The sequence below is a fragment of the Dipodomys ordii genome, unplaced genomic scaffold (assembly GCF_000151885.1).
Source record: "Dipodomys ordii isolate 6190 unplaced genomic scaffold, Dord_2.0 Scaffold164, whole genome shotgun sequence".
Classification (NCBI taxonomy): Eukaryota; Metazoa; Chordata; class Mammalia; order Rodentia; family Heteromyidae; genus Dipodomys; species Dipodomys ordii.
In genome coordinates, this window is record NW_012267380.1 from 58,596 (window position 1) to 76,444 (window position 17,849).

Sequence of the window (17,849 nt, forward strand, 5' to 3'; positions counted from 1 at the left end):
CGGGGCGCGGGGGGCGGGCGCTCACGCCCAGCACCCCCGGCCGAGCCCCGGGCCAGGGGACCCGTGTGGTCACCACAGCCACCTGAGGAGGAGGCGGCCAGACAAAGCCTGCACGCTGGACGAGCAGCTCGTGGAAAATGGGACCGGGAGGGAGGGAGGGAGGGCGGGGGAGAAGTCCTCCGGGACCCGAGCAGACATATTAATTGAAAAATTAAAAATTAACTAACATTTGTAAAGGCCTTGATAGTTTGGTTCACTAGGGGTTCACAGCCACCCTAGGAGAGAGGCGATTGCAACTCAGGGTGGAGGAGAACCAGGCCCAGGGCTGGAGTCAGAGCCGGTCCCTGGTCAACCTGTTGGGCTTCTCCCCCTTGTGGCTCGGGGTGTGGAGGGGGCTGTTGGCTGTGCCCCTGGGGTTGCCACCTATCTGGCGGACCCCCCGATTGCTCACCTCTTCTCTGGGGCAGTTCCAAGGTCTGCAGTTGGAGCGAGAGGCGTGCCTGGCCTCCAACTATGCACTGGCCAAGGAGAACCTCGCCCTGCGGCCTCGCCTGGAGATGGGCAGGACGGCCCTGGCTATCAAGTACCAGGAGCTTCGAGAGGTGGCTGAGAACTGCGCTGACAAGCTACAGCGACTGGGTGAGGGGCCAGGGGAGGCCCTTCGGGAGAGGCCCGCTGTTGACCTCCTGGTTGGTTGGCCTTGGCATAGAGCAGGCTAACCCTCAAGGGTGGGGGTAGTCCTGACCCTGGGCCAATGTGAGTGGTGCTGAATCCTTGGAAGGAGTTGGGCTGGAGGGTTGGGAAGAAAGGGACCCGAAGCCCTAGTGTTTTAGAAGTCAAAACTCTTCTTTTTTTTCCCCCACCTTTTGCCAGAACTGAAGTTTGAACTCAATACTTTTGCCTCCTAGTCACCCTACCACTTGAGACACACACACACCTTAATTTACACATACACACACACACACCTTATTTTCCAGATGGGACTTGCATTTTTGCCATGGGAAGACCTCAGGCTGGGATCCTCCTATCTATGTCCTCCCATGTGGTTGGGATTCAAATGGGCACCACCACACCCAGCTTCTTAGTTGAGATGGGGGCATGCTGTGTTGTCTGGGCCTGCCTCAAACTGAGAGCCTCCTGGTCTGTGTCTACCAGTGGCTGCGATCATGCATGCGAGCCTCACAGACCTGCTTCTTTCTTTGCTTTTACACTAGAGGCAGAATATTAGTAGGGGCTGCTTCACCTCTCACCTGGTTTTGGAAGTCAGGAGGCCATCTGTCCACATCACTCAGTGTCCTGTGATTAGTAATGGACAAATGAGTAAACAAGGCTCCACAGAGGAGGCGAGATACTTAGGCTCACACACAGAGCCAATGGCAGAGGTCTTGGGCTTTGGTCTGGTCTGGCCTGTCACTCTGTCCCTCTGTGGTCCTCAGAGGAGAGCACGCATCGCTGGAGCCCCCACTGTGCACTAGGCTGGCTGCAAGCTGAGCTGGAAGAAGCTGAGCAGGAAGCTGAGGTGAGGGTCGAAGTGGCTGGGCTTAGGAACTGGAGGGGATCCAACCAGTCCTATTCAGCTCCATCATAGGCTGGGAGCTCCTGGCCCACAGAAGGGCCCCAGGCGGCTGAGGGGACCCTTCTCCACCCCCCCCACACACACACCCCCAGCAGCAGAGGGCTGGATTTGCACAGCAGTGAGGCCCAGGACTCAAGACAGGTTAGGGAGCCTTGGCGGGTATGGATGAGAGGACCTAGGGCCAGCTTGTGTATGGGGTTTGTTTTGCTGTTTTCTGAACCCAAGACCCCTAGCTTTTTTCACTCATGGCTGGTGCTCTACCACTTGAGCAATCCCTCCAGTTCCTTGAAGATCTTGGATGGTAGTGATGATGTTGCACTTCTTAGATTTGAACTTCAGGCTAGGCAAGTGCTCAGCCACTTGAGTCACACCCCCAGCCCTTTTGGCTATAGTCATTTTGCAGATAGGGTGTCTGGCCGACCTTGGAGTGTGAGACTCCTGACCTCTGCCTCCCGAGTAGCTGGGATCGTGGGAGTGCACCAGCAGGCCTGGCCTAATGCTTGGATGTCATGACTAGACATGGGGTCCTGCCCCTTCTCTGACCTCAAAGTGGGGGGCTATGGTGGGAGGGGTGGGAGCAGCCCCAGTCTCCCAAGCTTCCTGTCCCCACTCCCAGGTGCAGATGGAGCAGCTGCTGCTTGGGGAGCAGAGCCTGGAGGCCTTCCTGCCTGCCTTCCAGCGTGGCCGGGCCCTGGCACACCTGAGGCGGACGCAGGCCGAGAAACTGCAGGAGCTGCTGCGGCGCCGTGAGCGCCCCCCACAGCCGACCCCCACAGCAGCTCCAGATCCCCCCAAACCCTTTCCACCCGCAGCCGTCCTGCCCACCGGGGCTGCACGGGGGCCACCAGCTGCACCCAGGAGCCTGCCCCCTTTGGACTCCCGCCCTGTGCCCCCCCTGAAGGGCTCCCCCGGGGGCCCCCTGGGCCCAGCCCCTCTGCTGAGCCCACGGCCCTCGCAGCCAGAGCCCCCCCATCGGTAGGGTCTGGGGTGTGGCCCCCCTGTGGGGGCCCAGAGAAACTTGATTAGTGGCTCCTCCTCCCTCCCCACTGCCTGGGTGGGGGGAGGGGCAGGCCCCTCCCCCTGGCCTCTGGCAGGCCCTGGCCCTGGAGGCCACTCTGGGAGGAGGGTCTCCCCAAGTGGCCCACTGAGGGCTGGGGGGTGGGGGGGTGGGCACTGAGGAAACTGCCTTTTTCGTCTCCCTGGCTGGGGCCTCCAGGGTGAGGGACCAGCCCCGTGACAGATCCACTCACCCGTGGAGGCCAGGCAGGGCGCCCACCTCCCTGGGCCCTGCCAGGGGGCCCATGGCACCCTACATCTCCACTGGGCTCGAGCAGTACCAAGGCCAAGGCAGACAGGATTGCCCCTTCTGGGCCTGAGCCCACCTTTCCCCCAGTTCTGGGGCCCACCGCCTAGGAGCCAGGTGGTCAGCCCCCAGCGTGGCGCTGCAGCCCTCAGGCCTCTGCGGGCACTGCCCAGGCTGCAGACCCTACCTTGCGTAGGCCGGGACATCTGACCTGCATCGGGCAGAGTGGGCTGTCCCTAGGAAAGACCGATCTGTATTTTTCTGTCCCTGTCTCCTTAGAATGGAAGCTTTTTGAGGGCAGGTCCTTGTGTTTGTATGTTTTGTCCCCAGCCCCGCCTCCCAGGGGCCGTCAATAAATGTGTTGATAAAGATGATGCTGCTGCCTGACTCCTGCCTGCACTTAGGGGCGCAGCGTCCACACCAGCTCCAGCTCGTCCTCCTCTTGAGATGTTCCCTGGTCCTTTCCCATGCAGGGCCCAGCTGTCCTTCCGAAGGCCCAGTGCTGCTGCTGCCTCCTCCAAGAAGCCTTCTCTGGTTACCAAGCCATGAGAGCCTTTCCCAATCTCACCTCCCAGCACTTGCTCCAACTCCACCTCAGTTTCCTCATCTATGGCACCTTCCCCCCATTCCCAGGTCACTTGTCAGCCCAATCAGAATGGCACCTGCTCCGTCCGGCCTTCCAAATGACCATCCCCACTGGGCAATGGAAAGGTTTGGTAGGATAGACGGCACCTTTCTTCAGCTAGGTTTACCCTGGGTAGCCAGCTGGCTGGTGAGTATGGGCCAAGAAGGTGGGTAAGCAGAGCTGGGCATGTTGGTACACATCTGTAGTCCCAGCACAGAAGACTGAAGCAGGAAGAGTACAAGTTTGAGGCCAGCCTGGCTTCCATTGAGACCCTGAATCAGTTACAGGCAAGTCTAAGGATATGGAGTTTGGCCAGGAGGCACGGAAGTTCTTACAAGCAAGAAGGGGACAGTCAAGAGTGCTAAAGGGGCTGGGAAGGTGGCTCAGTGGTAGAGTGCTTGCCTTAGCATGCATGAGGCCCTGGGTTCGATTCCTCAGTACCACATACACAGAAAAAGCCGGACATGGTGCTGTAGCTCAAGTGGTAGAGCGCTAGCCTTGAGCACCGAGAGACTTAAGGACAGTGCCCAGGCCCTGATTTCAAGCTCCAGGACTGGCAAAAAAAAAAAAGAAAGAAAAGTCAAGAGTGCTAAAGCAGTGGAGCATGGTGGCTCAGGCCTATAATCCCAGCTAGTCAGGGGTGGAAATTGGGAGTATCACCATTTGAGGCTAGCCTGGGCAAAAACATTGAGACCTATTTCACCCATAAAAATAAAGAAAAACTGGATGTGGTGGTACACATGTGTCATGCCAGCCACAGGAAGTACAACTAGGGAGATCACTGGCCTCTGGCAAAAATGTGAGACCCTATTAGAAAAATAAAGCAACAAGGGATGGAGGTGTGGCTCAAGTGGTGGAGCACCTGCTTAGCAAGTTCAAGGCCCTGCGTTCAAGCCCTAGTGCACAAAACAGAAGAAACATAGAAAGTTAGTGTGGCCTTGGTTCATGTTGTTAAGGGCTAGAACTACTTAGAAAGCTGGCTCAGCTCTACTATTTGCCCAAGTTCTGTACTAGAAGTCGCCCCAAATGGCATGTTTAGGGTAATGAGCTGTGGGATGAAGTTCTGCATTAGAACTTCATGGGAAGGATGGCACCAACCCGGGCTCAGATGAGGCTTATGGACACTGGTGATGCCCATGGCAGAGGTGTGTGCTCTCACCCACCCTGCTCTCAGGGCACACTCACAAAACCCCACACCTGCTCCTGCTTACAGGGATGTTCACTGGCCTTTGGAACCTAAAGGAGAAATGGGCGTTGGTTAAGGTGGGCATGTTTGAGCCTTTCCTTACTCTAACTTGGGGAGCAGCCTCAGCAACTCCAATGTCCCAGACTAGGTCCAGGCTCCCAGAGCAAGTGAGAAGCAGAGAATGCAGACTCAGGCAAGAAAGGGCCTGGACACGCAGGCCTATAATCCCAGCCCTTGGGAGACTGAGACAGGAGAAATGCAAGAACCAAAGGCATGAGCTATGTAGGAAAACTCTCCCACTAGTCTTACACAACAATGAAAGAAAATTTATAAAGCTCTTGCTTGGGCTAGGAATGTAACTTAGTGATAGAGTGCTTGCCTAGCATGCGTGAAGCCCTGGTTTGATTCCTCAGTACCACATAAACAGAAAAAGCCAGAAGTGGTGCTGTGGCTCAGGTGGTAGTGTTAGCCTTGAGCAAAAGAAGCAAAAAAAAAAAAAAAAGTCAAGAGTTCAAGTGCCAGGACTGGCAAAACAAAAAGCCCTTTGTTTGCAGGTACATGAAATATTCTGGAAGGTTCCTTCCTGTTGCCTGAAATGTTCCAGGAGTTCAGCATCCCTGAGGGTCTACATTAGGGGTAGAATAGCCCTGTTACAGACTATTAGTGTTCTTACAAACCCAAATAAAGAAAAAATAGCCCCCACAAAACAAAACTCACTTCTTTAGGAGGAGTTTCTGTCCCACAAGGAAGTCTTAAAGTTATCTGTCTCTTCATTTGGGAATTACTAACTTCTCTGTGTGTTGCTGTCTTCTTGTTACGACACATGATGACATGAGGGTTTTTGTCCCTTCAAGACACACACACAAAGCTGAGACTGGAGGAATCTCAAGACCTACCAGCTGTCCCTTCTCTCAGCCTTCTATAGGGTCTTGGCACCTTAGAAGTTCATTTCCATAAAGAGCTGTTGGTAGCCACTCAGGTATCTATAGAACCTTCTGAGAAGTCAGTCAGGACAGTGACACTTGTTGGCATAGAAGAGCTGTTTTTTCATTTCACTGCTAATACAGGGGGGTGTCTCCTGCTAGCTAGGTAAGTGCTCTTCCACTTGAGCCACATCTCCAGCCACGCGCGTGCGCATACGTGTGTGCGTGCGTGTGTGTCCGTGTGTGTCCTGGGGGCTGAACTCTGGTCCTGAATGCTGTCCCTGAGCTCTTCAGCTCAAGGCTAGCACCCTACCACTTGAGCCACAGCACCACTTCCAGCTTTTTTCTGTTTATGTGGTGCTGAGGAATTGAACCTAGGGCCTTATGCATGCAAAGCAAGCACTCTACCACTGAGCCAACTTCTTAGCCCTCCAGCCCCTTTGTGCAGTTCTGGGGCTTGAACTCGAGGGCCTGGACACTGTCCTTGAGCTTATTTTGCTCAAGGCTCTAGCACTCTTACCTCTTGAGCCACAGCACCGCTTCTGGCTTTTTCTGTTTATGTGGTACTGAGGAATCGAGCCCAGAGCTTCATGCATGGTAGGCAAGCACTCTACCACTGAGCCACCTTCCCAGCCCAACCTCCAGCCCTTTTGTGTTTTGTTTCTGAAGTAGACTTATTTCTTTTGCCTGAGCAGGCCTTGTCAGTCCTCCTGCCTCCCCCTCCAGAGTGTTGAGATTACAGGGAGACACTGCAACTCCCTGCCGATATTTACATCTTACTATGGAACTGGACATTCAATTCAGGGCCTAGGGCTTGCCTAGCGAGTGCCATACACTGGAGGCACAGCCCTGGAGGGACGGGCTCTTGGTGATCATCTCAGCTCGTGCTGGGACCAGGCCGGAGGCCACAGGATGGCAGGGAAGGAATCCAGGGAAGATGTCCTACTCCATCCACACTGGGGCTCTGCCAAGAACCACAAATGAAGAGCAAGGAGGGAAAAGCAGTTTGGCTCAAGAGGCATGAAGTCTTGAGTCCAAAGACAACACAATCCCCCGACCTGTGTGTTTGGGTCCTGTTACCTGTGCCCCATCTCCACCCCCATCCCCCCAGGAAGCATGCCCACATTCACTCAGCCTCCTTCTGTACTTTTCAGCTCCTTCCCTGCCCCAATTCCTCCATTACCAGGAGGTAGATGATAGCCCCTAGAGAGAAGGAGCCCATGCCCAACTCACTGTTTCCTAGGGTGGGTAGAAGATCAAGGATGCCTAGAGAGGTGGGGAAATACATTACTGTGGAAACTGGGTCCTTCAAACGTCTCAGGGCAGGAAGTCCTGTCCTAAGGGGTCAGCTATGGCCCAACACCAGAGTAGAACAGACCTAGTTCTGGGTGGTGGAACAGGCTTGAAGTCAGATGGTAATTAATAAATATGGACTACTCTGCTTCAATTTGCATGGGATGTTTGGCATGTTCCAGAAATTTCACTTCATCTGGACAGGCACCCCAGTTTGAAGGCTTCTGGAACTTCCTATATACCTACAGGTAGGAGGCCACAGGGGACATTCTTGGCTGTAGTTTACACTGACAGCAGACTTGGTCAATGGGACCATGAGTGCTTTTACAAACCAAGAACAAAAGGAGCCCTCCTTTTTATTTTTGTAGTCCAGACTGGTGTGGAACTTGAGATCCTTCTGCCTCAGTCTATCAAGTTGCTTATATTACAGGTGTGTGCTGTCAGGCCCAGTTCACACCTTAGTTTCTTGGTTTGAGAAATCACTGATTTCTGTCCATTTTGCAAAGCTTAGCTTACTACCTTTTCCAAATATGAAAGACAATAATATTAAATGCTTTTTTAAGAAGCATATATCTCCCTTACCCCCAAACCAAGGCTCCCTGAACCTACCACTTCTAAACTAGGGGGGGTATCAGATCCTCACTGTGGAATTGCATAGCAGGTGGCTAGGAGCTTAACCACCCCCCACTCCATAAGAGAGACAGAGACAGTGATCAATGGTTTTCATGAGACCAAGCTGGACTAGCAGTGGATTTATCTTAATTTGTACAAGGATCTGGCACAACATATCAAGAGTAAAAACTCCTATTAACACATCAAAGCCCCCTGGCTTTGTTTACATCCTTGACATGGGCCACCATCCTTACTGAAGACCTCGTGCAAGGTGTTTCTTCTTTGTGCAAGTATGCACATATGTGGCACTGGGAACTGAACTCAGAGCCTCTTGATCTACTACTGCAGCCACACTTACACTTTTTTTTTTTTTGTCGGTCGTGGGGCCTGAACTCTGGGCCTGGGAGCAATCCCTCCACTCTTCAGCTCAAGGCTAGCACTCTACCATTTGAGCCACAGCACCACTTCCGGCCTTTTCTGCTTATGTGGTGCTGAGGAATCGAACCCAGGGGCTCATGCATGCAAGGCAAGCACTTTACCACTGAGTCACCTCCCCAGCTCCCTAGTCCTTTTGCTTTTAGTTTTAAAACTAGGGTCTTGCACTAACTTTGACTGGCTTAAGATAAGTTCCCTTTCCTGAACTTAACAGGTGTAAGCTACCATAAGGCCCAGGGGGCTTCCCTTTGGAAACCTACAGCAGCCTTTTAGTCAGTACTACAAAGGAACCCTCTCTCTCTTGGACCACCAGGTGGTTGCTCAGCAACACTAGCTACACTAAACTTGCAGAGTTCCAAGGACATGGCTTGTGGTGCTTGTGAACTTTGCCACACCTAAGTCCATCTGAGCTCTGAGCCCATCTACTTCCTTTCCTTTCTCTCCCTTTCCTTTCCCTTTCCTTCCTTTGTCCTAGGCTGGCCTGGAATTTTGTGTATGCACACACACAAGCACGACGCAAGTCCTGGGGCTTGAACTCAGAGCCTGAGCACTGTCCCTGGACTTCTTTTGCTCAAGGCTAACACTCTACCACTTGAGCCACAGCTCCACTCCTGGCTTTTCCTGTGCATGTGGTACTGAGGAATCAATCCCAGGGCTTCATGCATGTTAGGCAAGAACTCTACCACTAAGCCACATTCCCAGCCGTGGCCTAGAATTCTTCATCTACCTGTAAAGTCTCCCAATGACTGCGTTTACTGTGACAGCTACAAGTGCTGTGTGACAGTCGGCAGTTAGGGATGGGGGTGGCTAGTACAGGGAAGAGAAGTGACAAGCACACTTCCCGGCTCAGCTGAGATTATACTATGTAAATAATTGCATGGGATGGAAACTCTGGACTGTAGTAAAGTGTGACAGGCCGCAAGGCAGCAAATGATTAACCTCTGCCTGTGACAACCACAGAGCAGCCAAGGTCATTCATGAGGTACACAAAATGGCATACTCCTTATGCCAGATGACCTTGTTTTCCCAGTTCCCACTGCCACAGACAGAAAGGAGAGCCGTGCGGCAACCCAAAACAAATAGCAGTGCTTTCCAGGACCACATTCTTATCCTGGGTCAGTCAGCTCTCACCTGTGGATTCAGAAATGGATAGAAAGGCAAAGTTTGGGCAACCCCAGGATTGTTCTTTTGGCAGCCAACTACGTCAGAGAAAATATTGCACGGTTTTGGCCACAAGGGACAAATACTGTAGGCCCAAAGGCAGACAAGTCTTGCTGAGATTTTCCAATGAAGCCTCAGCAAGTTGTTCTGCAGGCTGAAGCAGAAGGCAACCTGTAGAAGCAGGGACCCCGGAAAACCCTTCATCATGGGATTTCAGGACTCTCCGTCCGTTAGGAAGCCCTCTCCACCCCCCACCTTAGGGCATGGAAACACTTCCTTCCTAGAACGGTTCTTGGCTGTGTGGAGCAGGAGGGCAGGGCGTAGGAGTGCGGTTTCTTCACACCCCAGCAGAGGTAGTACATGCAGGCCGGTCTCTTGTGCGGGCTGGCTGGGGTGGCTCCTTTTTACCCTCCCTTCTCCGGTTAAACCCGAAAGCCGAAGATGGCGAAGAGGGCAAGGAAAAGGAGAATCAAAGACAGGTCTCGGGTCTCGTCCCAGCGGAAGCCCCTCTTGGCCCGCTCTTCCTGGAGTTTACGCAGGGCTTCCCGGCGGGCCCGGAGGCGCCGTTCGCGCTCCAGCTGCTCTCCGTAGTGCGCCTGGTAGAAGGCGTCGAAGTCGAACATGGTGCGATGGGCATCCGACGCGGAGCGGCGTCCGTCCCGAGCGCGGGCCCGGCCGGCCGAGGCGGCGGGCGGTGGGGCGCAGGGCGGGTCGGGGTCTGCCGCCGACACCCGGGAGGGCCGCACCCCCGGCCCGCGCAGGTCCTCGTCGGTGAGCAGCCCGCGGTCGTACTTGCGACGCAGGGTGGCGCTTCCCAGCACCAGGTAGGCCTGGGCGATGCGCGAGAAACGCTCGGCGGCCTCGCTGCTCCCCGAGTTGCGGTCCGGGTGGTAGAGGAAGCTCTGCCGGTAGTACGCCGCCTTTATCTGCGCCTGCGAGGCGGTGGCGGGGACGCCGAGCAGGTCGTAGAGCGCCGTGCGGGAGTACGTGCTCGCCCACACCCGGGAGCCGGGGGCCGGGGCCGCGGAGAGCCTGGGGGACGGCCACCTACCCGGGAGCAACAGCCGCGACCACTTCAGTCTCTGCGTGGCCGCCATCTTGAGAGGCGGACGGGCCGCTCCAATAGGAGCCGCAAGTGGTTGTCAGGGCGTCGGCCCCAGTAACCAATCTACTAGGAGCGAAGGCGGGGACAGAAAGTAGAGCATGCGCGTTAAGGAGCGGTCGCGGGAGTAATGACGTAAAAACCCGGTTCCGGAAGGTGCGCCCGCCACTGTGCACGATGGCGTGTCGGAGCCGCCGGCCGGAGCATCGCGGTCCCCCGGAGTTGGTGAGTACCTGAAGGCCCTCGGAGACCCCCATTCTACTCTAGGCCTGATGCGTCTGGAAGCTTCCCTCCACCTGCCATTTCTTTCTTTCCTGCAGTTTTACGACGAAAATGAAGCCCAGAAATACGTCCGCAAGTGAGCAGACTGCTGGTGTCGGGGCTTCGGGGCGCCAGTCCAGGGGACCGGCAAGTCTTCCGGATCATGTGCACCCTGGGAAAGCGTGTAGCATTTTGGGGGTGGGGGAAGGAAAGTCCCTGGGTCAGGTCTGTGGCTACCACTGGTAAAGTTAGTTGTAGGGACTCGGGTGGTTTTCAACGTTCAGTGGCATAACTTGTTCCAAGAATAGTAAACTAGAGGTTGGGGACGGGGTTCCGGTGGTTCAACCCCCCCCCCAGGACTGCCAATATAATGTAGCCATTATATTCGGTGTACATTTGTAAAAACTGAACTATGTAACTTGAGGGTAGTGATGAGATGGTACGGGGAAATGGGGGAGAACAATGGAAGAGGTTATATTGATCAAGAAGCGTTGTACTTATCTGACTTAGGGAATTGAAACTTTTTGTTGTTGTTGTTTGGCCGGTCCTGGGGCTTGAATTCAAGACGTGGGTGCTGTCCCATAGCTTCTTTGTGCTCAAGACTAGTACTCTGCCACTTGAGCCACAGCGCCACTTCCAGCTTTTTCTGAATAATTCATTGGTGCTAAGAGTCTCATGGACTTTTCTGCCTGGGCTGGCTTCAAACTGCAATCCTCAGATCTCAGCCTCCTGAGTAGCTAGGATAACAGGCGTGAGCCACCAACACCCAGCTTGAAACTGTTATTTACAACAACTTAGTAACTAAAGAAAGAAAGCTGGGCTGGGAAGGTGGCTCAGTGGTAGAGCACTTGCCTTGCATGCTTAAGGCCCTGGGTTTGATTCCTCAGCACCACATAAGCAAAAAGAAAAAAGCCAGAAGTGGCACTGTGGCTCAAGTGGTAGAGCACTAGCCTTGAGCTGAATTGCTGAGGGACAGTGCCAGGCCCAGAGTTCAGGCCCACGACTGGACCCAAGAAAAAAGAAAGAAAACATAGGCTTATCATGTTACCCTATTTACAATAACACTAAATATTCACCATAACTGGCTGCATATTGTCAGAATTTCATAAAGGATAGTTATGTATATAAAGCCATGTGACAGAAAGACTTGAGCAGCAACTTTTAAGTCTACCCTTTCTATATATATTACTATGTAGAAAATTGTATACATACTCAGTCTCTCATTTCTGTTCAAATTGGAGATCCAAACAGGGTCAACAAAATAATCTTTCTTCTAGCTGCACAGCTGTGTCTGGTGTTTTGAAACTATTTTGCATGATTATTGTGTGTGTGAGATTTTCTTTGGGATTTGGGAAAGTACTAAAATTTGAACTTAGAGCTCTTCTCTTTCCCTTTCTTATCTTGGGATCTACTTGAGCCATGTCTTCAGACCTTTTTGCTTTAGTTTTAATCTTGCCTCAGACCTCAAGCCTGCTGCCTCTGCCTCCCAGGTAGCTGGGATTACAGGCATGTCTTTGAATCTCATTAACTTTTTGCGTTTGTTTACCAAGTAGCTGAGATTACCTTCATAAGCCAACATGCGTGGCTTCTTTTAAATAATTACAGTTGAGTTTGTTAATCTCATATTAGAATTACTAGGTAAAAGAGTCAGAAAAGAGGACCCTGGCTGACATTTTTTTCTTCTCTTGGATTATTGTTGTTGTTCTAGAAGAAAGATTACCCCAGAACTACTTTTCTACTAGCTTGTGTTTTTGCCTTCCCAGCTCTCGGATGATTGATGTCCAGACCAAGATGGCTGAGCGAGCCCTGGAGCTCCTTTGTCTGCCTGAGGGTCAGCCCTGCTACCTGTTGGATATTGGGTGAGATGTGAGGCCTGGCTACGATTACTTTGGTGGTATGGAGCTTCTCTGTACTCACCACTGGAGCGCTATGTGATTGTGTTTTCCAGCTGTGGGTCTGGGCTGAGTGGAGATCACCTCTCAGAGTCAGGACACTACTGGGTGGGCATTGACATCAGCTCGTCCATGCTGGGTGAGTATACCTTGTGATGTACTCTGCCCACCACACTCAGGAGTGCATAGCCGTCCTTATACCATGCCTTCCTATTCTCATCTCTGCCGTAGATGCAGCCTTGGACCGTGACACAGAGGGAGACCTGCTTCTGGGGGATATGGGCCAGGGTCTCCCTTTCAAACCAGGTTCCTTTGATGGCTGCATCAGGTGAGTGTATTCACTTCCTGCTCTTAATCTTTAGGCCACTGCTTCCCAAACCTGGCTGTGAAGCAGTTACACAGGATGCTGAAAAATGTTCCTCTCTTAGAAGTGATGCTGTGGCTCAAAGTGGTAGAGTGCTAGCTTTGAGCAAAAATGCTCGGGGACAGTGCTTAGGCCCTGAATTCAAGCCCCATGACCAACCAAAACAAAAAAAATACCTCTCCTGAGATGTGCAGACTTATTGGACAGATAAGGCACCCCCCACCACACACACACACACACAATGTCGAAAGTATGTCAAAACCACCTACTCTGGACTAGAGATGTGACTCAGGTGATAGAGTGCTAGCACTAAGTAGTAAAGACCCAGCAAGAGGCCCTGAGTTCAAGTCTCATCCCTAGCAAAAAACAGAAAAGAAAACCCCAAAACCTCTCTAGTTCTGAGGTCATCCTCTGCTGCCAGGTTCCGGCACTGGTTTAGGGAGCTGGGGGTGATGATGTTAACTGTTTTAGGAAGGCTGTTTCCAGGTGGATTTGCAGAGCACCTGGTGGTTGGTGTCACATTGAGAGGATAGTGGGTACTGAGGCAGTGGGGAGGAAGCAAAAGCTGGGGAGAGGGAGGCAGGCCCCACCCAGTGAGACATGGGGTCCTGAGGCTGAATGCACAGACCAGAGGACATAGTGCCTCGTGAGGATTTGATGCCTTCATCGCAGGTGAAGGAGGTTTGTGAGCGGTACCGGGTAAGGGCTGCCCAGGGGTTTCATTTGATAGATGGAAGTGCAGGGGCAGGGGCACACACAGCCTAGACACATAGGAGATGCTGGTAGCATCCAGGATCCCCTGTGCTGACTCAGACTGAGTGCCACCCTGTGTGTGCCCTGGGCATTAGAGGAAGAGCTGGGGGCAGATCCTTCAGCATGGGTGGGGAAGGCTGGGCACTCCTGACCCTGACCATGTCCCTCTCCTCCTTTCTAGCATCTCTGCAGTGCAGTGGCTCTGTAATGCCAACAAGAAGACTCAAATCCCTGCCAAGCGCCTGTACTGCTTCTTTACTACTCTCTATTCTGTTCTTGTGAGTATGGGGTCTCTTCTCCTGCCCTTCAGGTTGTGAAGGGGTCCCTTCATAAGCACTTTAACAGGACCTCCCTACGGCTGCTCGGTCTGAGGCTCGGCCTCATAGAAGTCCAGGAAGCGTGTGGGTACTTCTGGAAGCTGGAATGTGCTGTCTGCAAACAGTATTTTAACCTGGAACTAGGTCACTTCTGATGACCTTAGTTTCTGAGCTCTCTTCTGCTTTTTGGTTTTGTTTTTCTGAGACGGGGTCTGGTTCTATAGTCCAAGCTAGTCTGGAATTTGAATTCGCCATCCTCCTGAGGGCTGGGATCACAGTTTCGCATCCTTGCCTGGCTTTTTTGGTTTGGATTGATTTCTTTTTTGAGACAGCCAGCTATATACTGACCTAGAACTTAAGTTTCCCCTCAGCCTCCTGAGTGCTAGGATTCCAGGCCTGTCAGCACTCCCCCATTTTCTGCTCCATTTTATCTGTAAGTTGGTTTGGGACAGAGGCATTGCATCTAGCCCTGAGAGGACATGATCTGGACCTCCCACCTCAGGACAGGACAGCCCGAGGTTTACCAGAGCCATAATGAATATGCTGCCTCTTGTTTTGTGGGTTTTTTTTTTTTTTTTTGGTCCAGTCATGGGCCCGAACTCTGGGCCTGGGTGCTGTCCCTCAGCTCTTCAGCTCAAGGCTAGCACTCTACCATTTGAGCCACAGCGCCACCTCCGGCTTTTTTTTTTCTGCTTGTGTGGGTGTTGAGGAATGGGACCCAGGGCCTCATGCATGCAAGGCAAGCGCTCTACCACTGAGCCACCTTCCCAGTCCCTGTCTCTTGTTTTTGTACTTGGAAGCATCGGCTCCAGTTTTGTTTTGTTTTGCCAGTCCTGGGGTTTGAATTCAGTGATTCGGTGCCCTCCTTGAGCCTCTTGGTGCTCAAGGCTAGCCTGTTACCACTTGAGCCACAGTACTACTTCCACTTTTTCTGAGTAGGTTATTGGAGATAAGAGTCTTATGGACTTTCCTTCCCAGCAAGCTTCAAACATTAATCCTCAGATCTCAGCCTCCTGAGTAGCTAGGATTATAGGCATGAGCCATGGTACCTGGGTTGATTGATTTATTTTGTGCGGAAGGGGTGGGGGAGCAGGGGTTAAGAGAGAGAGAATACTGGGACTTGAACTTAGAGCCTCATGCTCTCTGTTGGCTTTTTATGTTCACAGCTGGCATTCTACCACTTGAGTCACACCTCAAGTCCAGTCTTTTCCTGAATAATTGGACTTTAGTGGCCTGGCTGCCTTCAAATTTTGATCTTCAGGTCTCATTGTCAGCCTCCTAAGTAGCTAGGATTACAAGAGTGAGCCACAGCACCCAGTGGTTGCAGTTCTCATTGAGATCAAAATATACATTTCTCCTTGTTTGAAGTCTCTGGATGTTCCTATCTCCCTTCTCTGCTCTTCTGCTCTTCTTCTTACCCTATGCCACCTCCAGCTCTCCCTCATCCTTCAGGTCTGCTCAGGACCTCAGAGAGGACCCACTGAGCCAGCCCTGCCCTGTGGCCTGGCCCTCAGGGTAGAACTGTCCATCCCTGAAATGGCCCTGCTCCTAGTATGGAGGTCCTGTGGCAGGGCTCCATTTGTATTCAGTGGTGGAAGGAGGGGTGAAGAGTCCCGATCTGGATACCCAAGGCCAGGGAGGTCATGACATTTCTGTTGCTTGCAGGTCCGAGGAGCCCGAGCGATCCTACAGCTATACCCTGAGAACTCAGAGCAGGTAAGCCTTTTGGCTGCTTAGAAGTGTGGGGAAAGGGAGAGGGGAGGCGCTGGCTTCCTCACTCCCCTGCCCTGCATATAGGTGAATGCCAAGGCCATGTTGGACCTCGTGACTTCCAGGATGGGACTCATTTGGAGAATCCAGTACATAAATGGGCGTGCAGAGGCCCTGGGCAGTCATCGAGCAATTATTTGAGCTCGGGAGGGACTTGAGAGACTGGTGACCACTGTGCAGGCTCCATTGTGGGGTCTCATGAGGAAGGACATGGGTGTCCACTTCAGAGGCAGCCCGGGGCCACGCCCGGCTTCCCAAAGAGGGGGGCAAAGCTTCTGCCTCCACCTCTCTGCCAACTCCTGCCCTCGTCCTCGCAGTTGGAGCTGATCACGACACAGGCCACGAAGGCCGGCTTCACGGGCGGCGTGGTGGTAGACTACCCCAACAGTGCCCGAGCAAAGAAGTGAGTACAGACCCCAGAGCAGGGCTCTGCCCCCATGTGGGTGGAGCCTCAGAGGACCTAGGTGGGAGTGTGGACCACCTGGGTCTGGGGGAGCCAGGGAGTAGGCGGGGCTTCAGGGTCTGGCCCAGACCTAGAAGGCCTAAGGCTGCGCTCTGCTTCCAGGTTCTACCTCTGCCTGTTTTCTGGGCCTTCAACTTCTCTGCCGAAGGTGAGGGGCCCTGGGTTTTCGGCTGGGGCGGGGGTGCGGCTAGTGCAGGACCTCTGTGCCACAGTCGGAAGCAATGCCTGGTGGGGGACCCAGGCCTGAGCCTGCTGGTCGGACACCCAGGTGGGGGTAGATGGGGCTCCTAGAGCACTCTGTGTCCCACAGGGGCTGACAGAAAACCAAGATGCCGAGCAGGCCACGGAGTCGGCATTCACTCACCAGAGGTGAGGCCGCCCCTGGGACAGGAGGGCTGTGGGTGAAGGGTGCCAAGTGCCAGCGTGGGCGCAGAGGGAGTCTGCATCTAGTTCCAGGGATGTGGCTCACGGGACTGGGGGCCTTCCAGAGAAGCGGGTCACAGGATGATGTGGCTCAGGCAGGGCAATCTCAAGTTCAAGGCCAGCTCCAGCTACATAGTAACACCCTGGCTTCCTTCCCAACACTGTCGGGAGCGGCAGGCACTGTAGCTTTCACCTGTCTCCCTTAGTCTGTCCGCATGTTTCCTCATGCTGCCACCTGGCTCCCGCCTCCCCACACATGTATCACCCACAGAGAGCTTCCCGCCACCGCCCTCTCCCTGCCCCCTGCATGGTGGGGCCTCACACCTGCCCCTTCCCCCGTGGGTGTGGGCCTGGGCCTTGCCAGCCTTCCCACCCCCCACTCATGCTAGCCCTAGACAGATGGGTGCCTGGAGCCCAGGGCTGCCCTCCCATGTGCTGTCAGGGGTCCCCTGTCCCCTCAGCCAGAGCAGGAGGCCCAGATTAGGCTTGAGGATGCTCGTTGGGCCCGCCATGAGCCGGCGGCCCCGTTTTCCTGCCTCGCACACCAGTGGGTGCCAGGAGAGCCCTGCCCCAGCTGCCTTGCCCCTCCTGGAGGCTGCACAGGGGGGAATCAGGGCCCTGGGAAGAAGAGGGGTCCCAAGCCCTCCCCTGATCTCACAGCTACATCTCTGGGCCAGGCTTCCGCACAGGACCTCACGTCGGGCCATGGTGAGAAAGAGCCGCGAGTGGGTGCTGGAGAAGAAGGCGCGCCGGCAGCGCCAGGGCAAGTATGTGCAAGGCCCAGCAGGGCGGGCACAGGGCCACAGGGGCCTGGCTGCAGGCAGGGTGCCCCACTTAACGCTGTCTTCCACAGGGAAGTCAGGCCCAACACGCAGTACACGGGCCGCAAGCGCAGGCCTCGCTTCTGAAGGGTCCCATGCCACTCTGTGGGGCCACCGACCACGGCTACCCAGAGGCTGCCAAGAGCTCTGCAGTGCTCAGCATGTTCTCATCTCTGCAGAAGCACTGAGGACATCTGATTTTATTCTGGAAGGAATAAATGACTTTTTGTGGACCACTGTGTGGCTCCCACGACAACAAAAACAAATCTGTACTGGACAAGAGCTTTCTTCCCAGCCACAGGCAGGTGTCGCAGGACTGGGTGTCTCTCCTCTAACCATTAACCACAAGTGGGGAAGCATGGTCGGGTGTTAGTGGCCTTGGGTGGGAGGTACCCACAACCACAGGTGGTGGGGTGAGGGGCAGCCTGTCCAGGAGGCATAGACATTAGCTTGCCAGGACAAGGAGCACAAAGTCACATGGTAGTACAGGATGGCATGGAACACAACTAAGACTCGAGGGGACAGGGCAGGCCGAGGCAGGAACTGGAAGGCACAGGTATATGTGCGTG

At 53.9% G+C, this 17,849-nt stretch overlaps 3 protein-coding genes across 4 annotated transcripts in view; 2 read left to right on the top strand and 1 right to left on the bottom strand.

The window, feature by feature from the left end:
- The window catches only part of Vps37d (vacuolar protein sorting 37 homolog D (S. cerevisiae)), a 10,939-nt gene extending 7,686 nt beyond the window's left edge, over positions 1–3,253 (top strand). The window contains exons 2-4 of the mRNA XM_013033165.1: positions 261–639; positions 1,437–1,519; positions 2,193–3,253. Of these exons, the coding sequence (XP_012888619.1) occupies positions 261–639; positions 1,437–1,519; positions 2,193–2,555 (825 nt within the window). The 3' untranslated portion in view covers positions 2,556–3,253. The remainder of the gene's footprint in view (positions 1–260; positions 640–1,436; positions 1,520–2,192) is intronic.
- Positions 3,254–8,586: 5,333 nt separating this feature from the next.
- Positions 8,587–10,211, bottom strand: Dnajc30 (DnaJ (Hsp40) homolog, subfamily C, member 30). The gene has a single exon (XM_013033166.1). The coding sequence runs from the start codon at positions 10,209–10,211 to the stop codon at positions 9,537–9,539; it is 675 nt and encodes a 224-aa protein (XP_012888620.1). The 3' UTR covers positions 8,587–9,536.
- Positions 10,212–10,371: 160 nt separating this feature from the next.
- Wbscr22 (Williams Beuren syndrome chromosome region 22) lies at positions 10,372–17,540 on the top strand. Of its 2 annotated transcripts, XM_013033161.1 has the most exons (12): positions 10,372–10,441; positions 10,537–10,574; positions 12,241–12,336; positions 12,426–12,508; positions 12,601–12,697; positions 13,668–13,764; positions 15,469–15,519; positions 15,891–15,976; positions 16,139–16,184; positions 16,347–16,405; positions 17,137–17,226; positions 17,313–17,540. In XM_013033161.1, the coding sequence occupies exons 1-12, from the start codon at positions 10,394–10,396 to the stop codon at positions 17,365–17,367; spliced, it is 846 nt and encodes a 281-aa protein (XP_012888615.1). In that variant the 5' UTR covers positions 10,372–10,393; the 3' UTR covers positions 17,368–17,540. The 2 variants fall into 2 exon arrangements, with proteins under 2 accessions (XP_012888615.1, XP_012888616.1); XM_013033162.1 differs by lacking the exon at positions 10,372–10,441 and having other exon boundaries at positions 10,540–10,624.
- The last annotated feature ends 309 nt before the right edge of the window (positions 17,541–17,849 follow it).

What these genes read in the sequence shown, in the direction of transcription:
- Dnajc30 (XM_013033166.1), bottom strand. Translation starts at nt 10,211, where the DNA reads ATGGCGGCCACGCAGAGACTGAAGTGGTCGCGGCTGTTGCTCCCGGGT.
- Wbscr22 (XM_013033161.1), top strand. Translation starts at nt 10,394, where the DNA reads ATGGCGTGTCGGAGCCGCCGGCCGGAGCATCGCGGTCCCCCGGAGTTG. An exon ending in GCCCAGAAATACGTCCGCAA is followed by an intron (nt 10,575 to 12,240) that starts GTGAGCAGACTG and finishes TTGCCTTCCCAG; the next exon opens with CTCTCGGATGATTGATGTCC. An exon ending in CATCAGCTCGTCCATGCTGG is followed by an intron (nt 12,509 to 12,600) that starts GTGAGTATACCT and finishes TCTCTGCCGTAG; the next exon opens with ATGCAGCCTTGGACCGTGAC.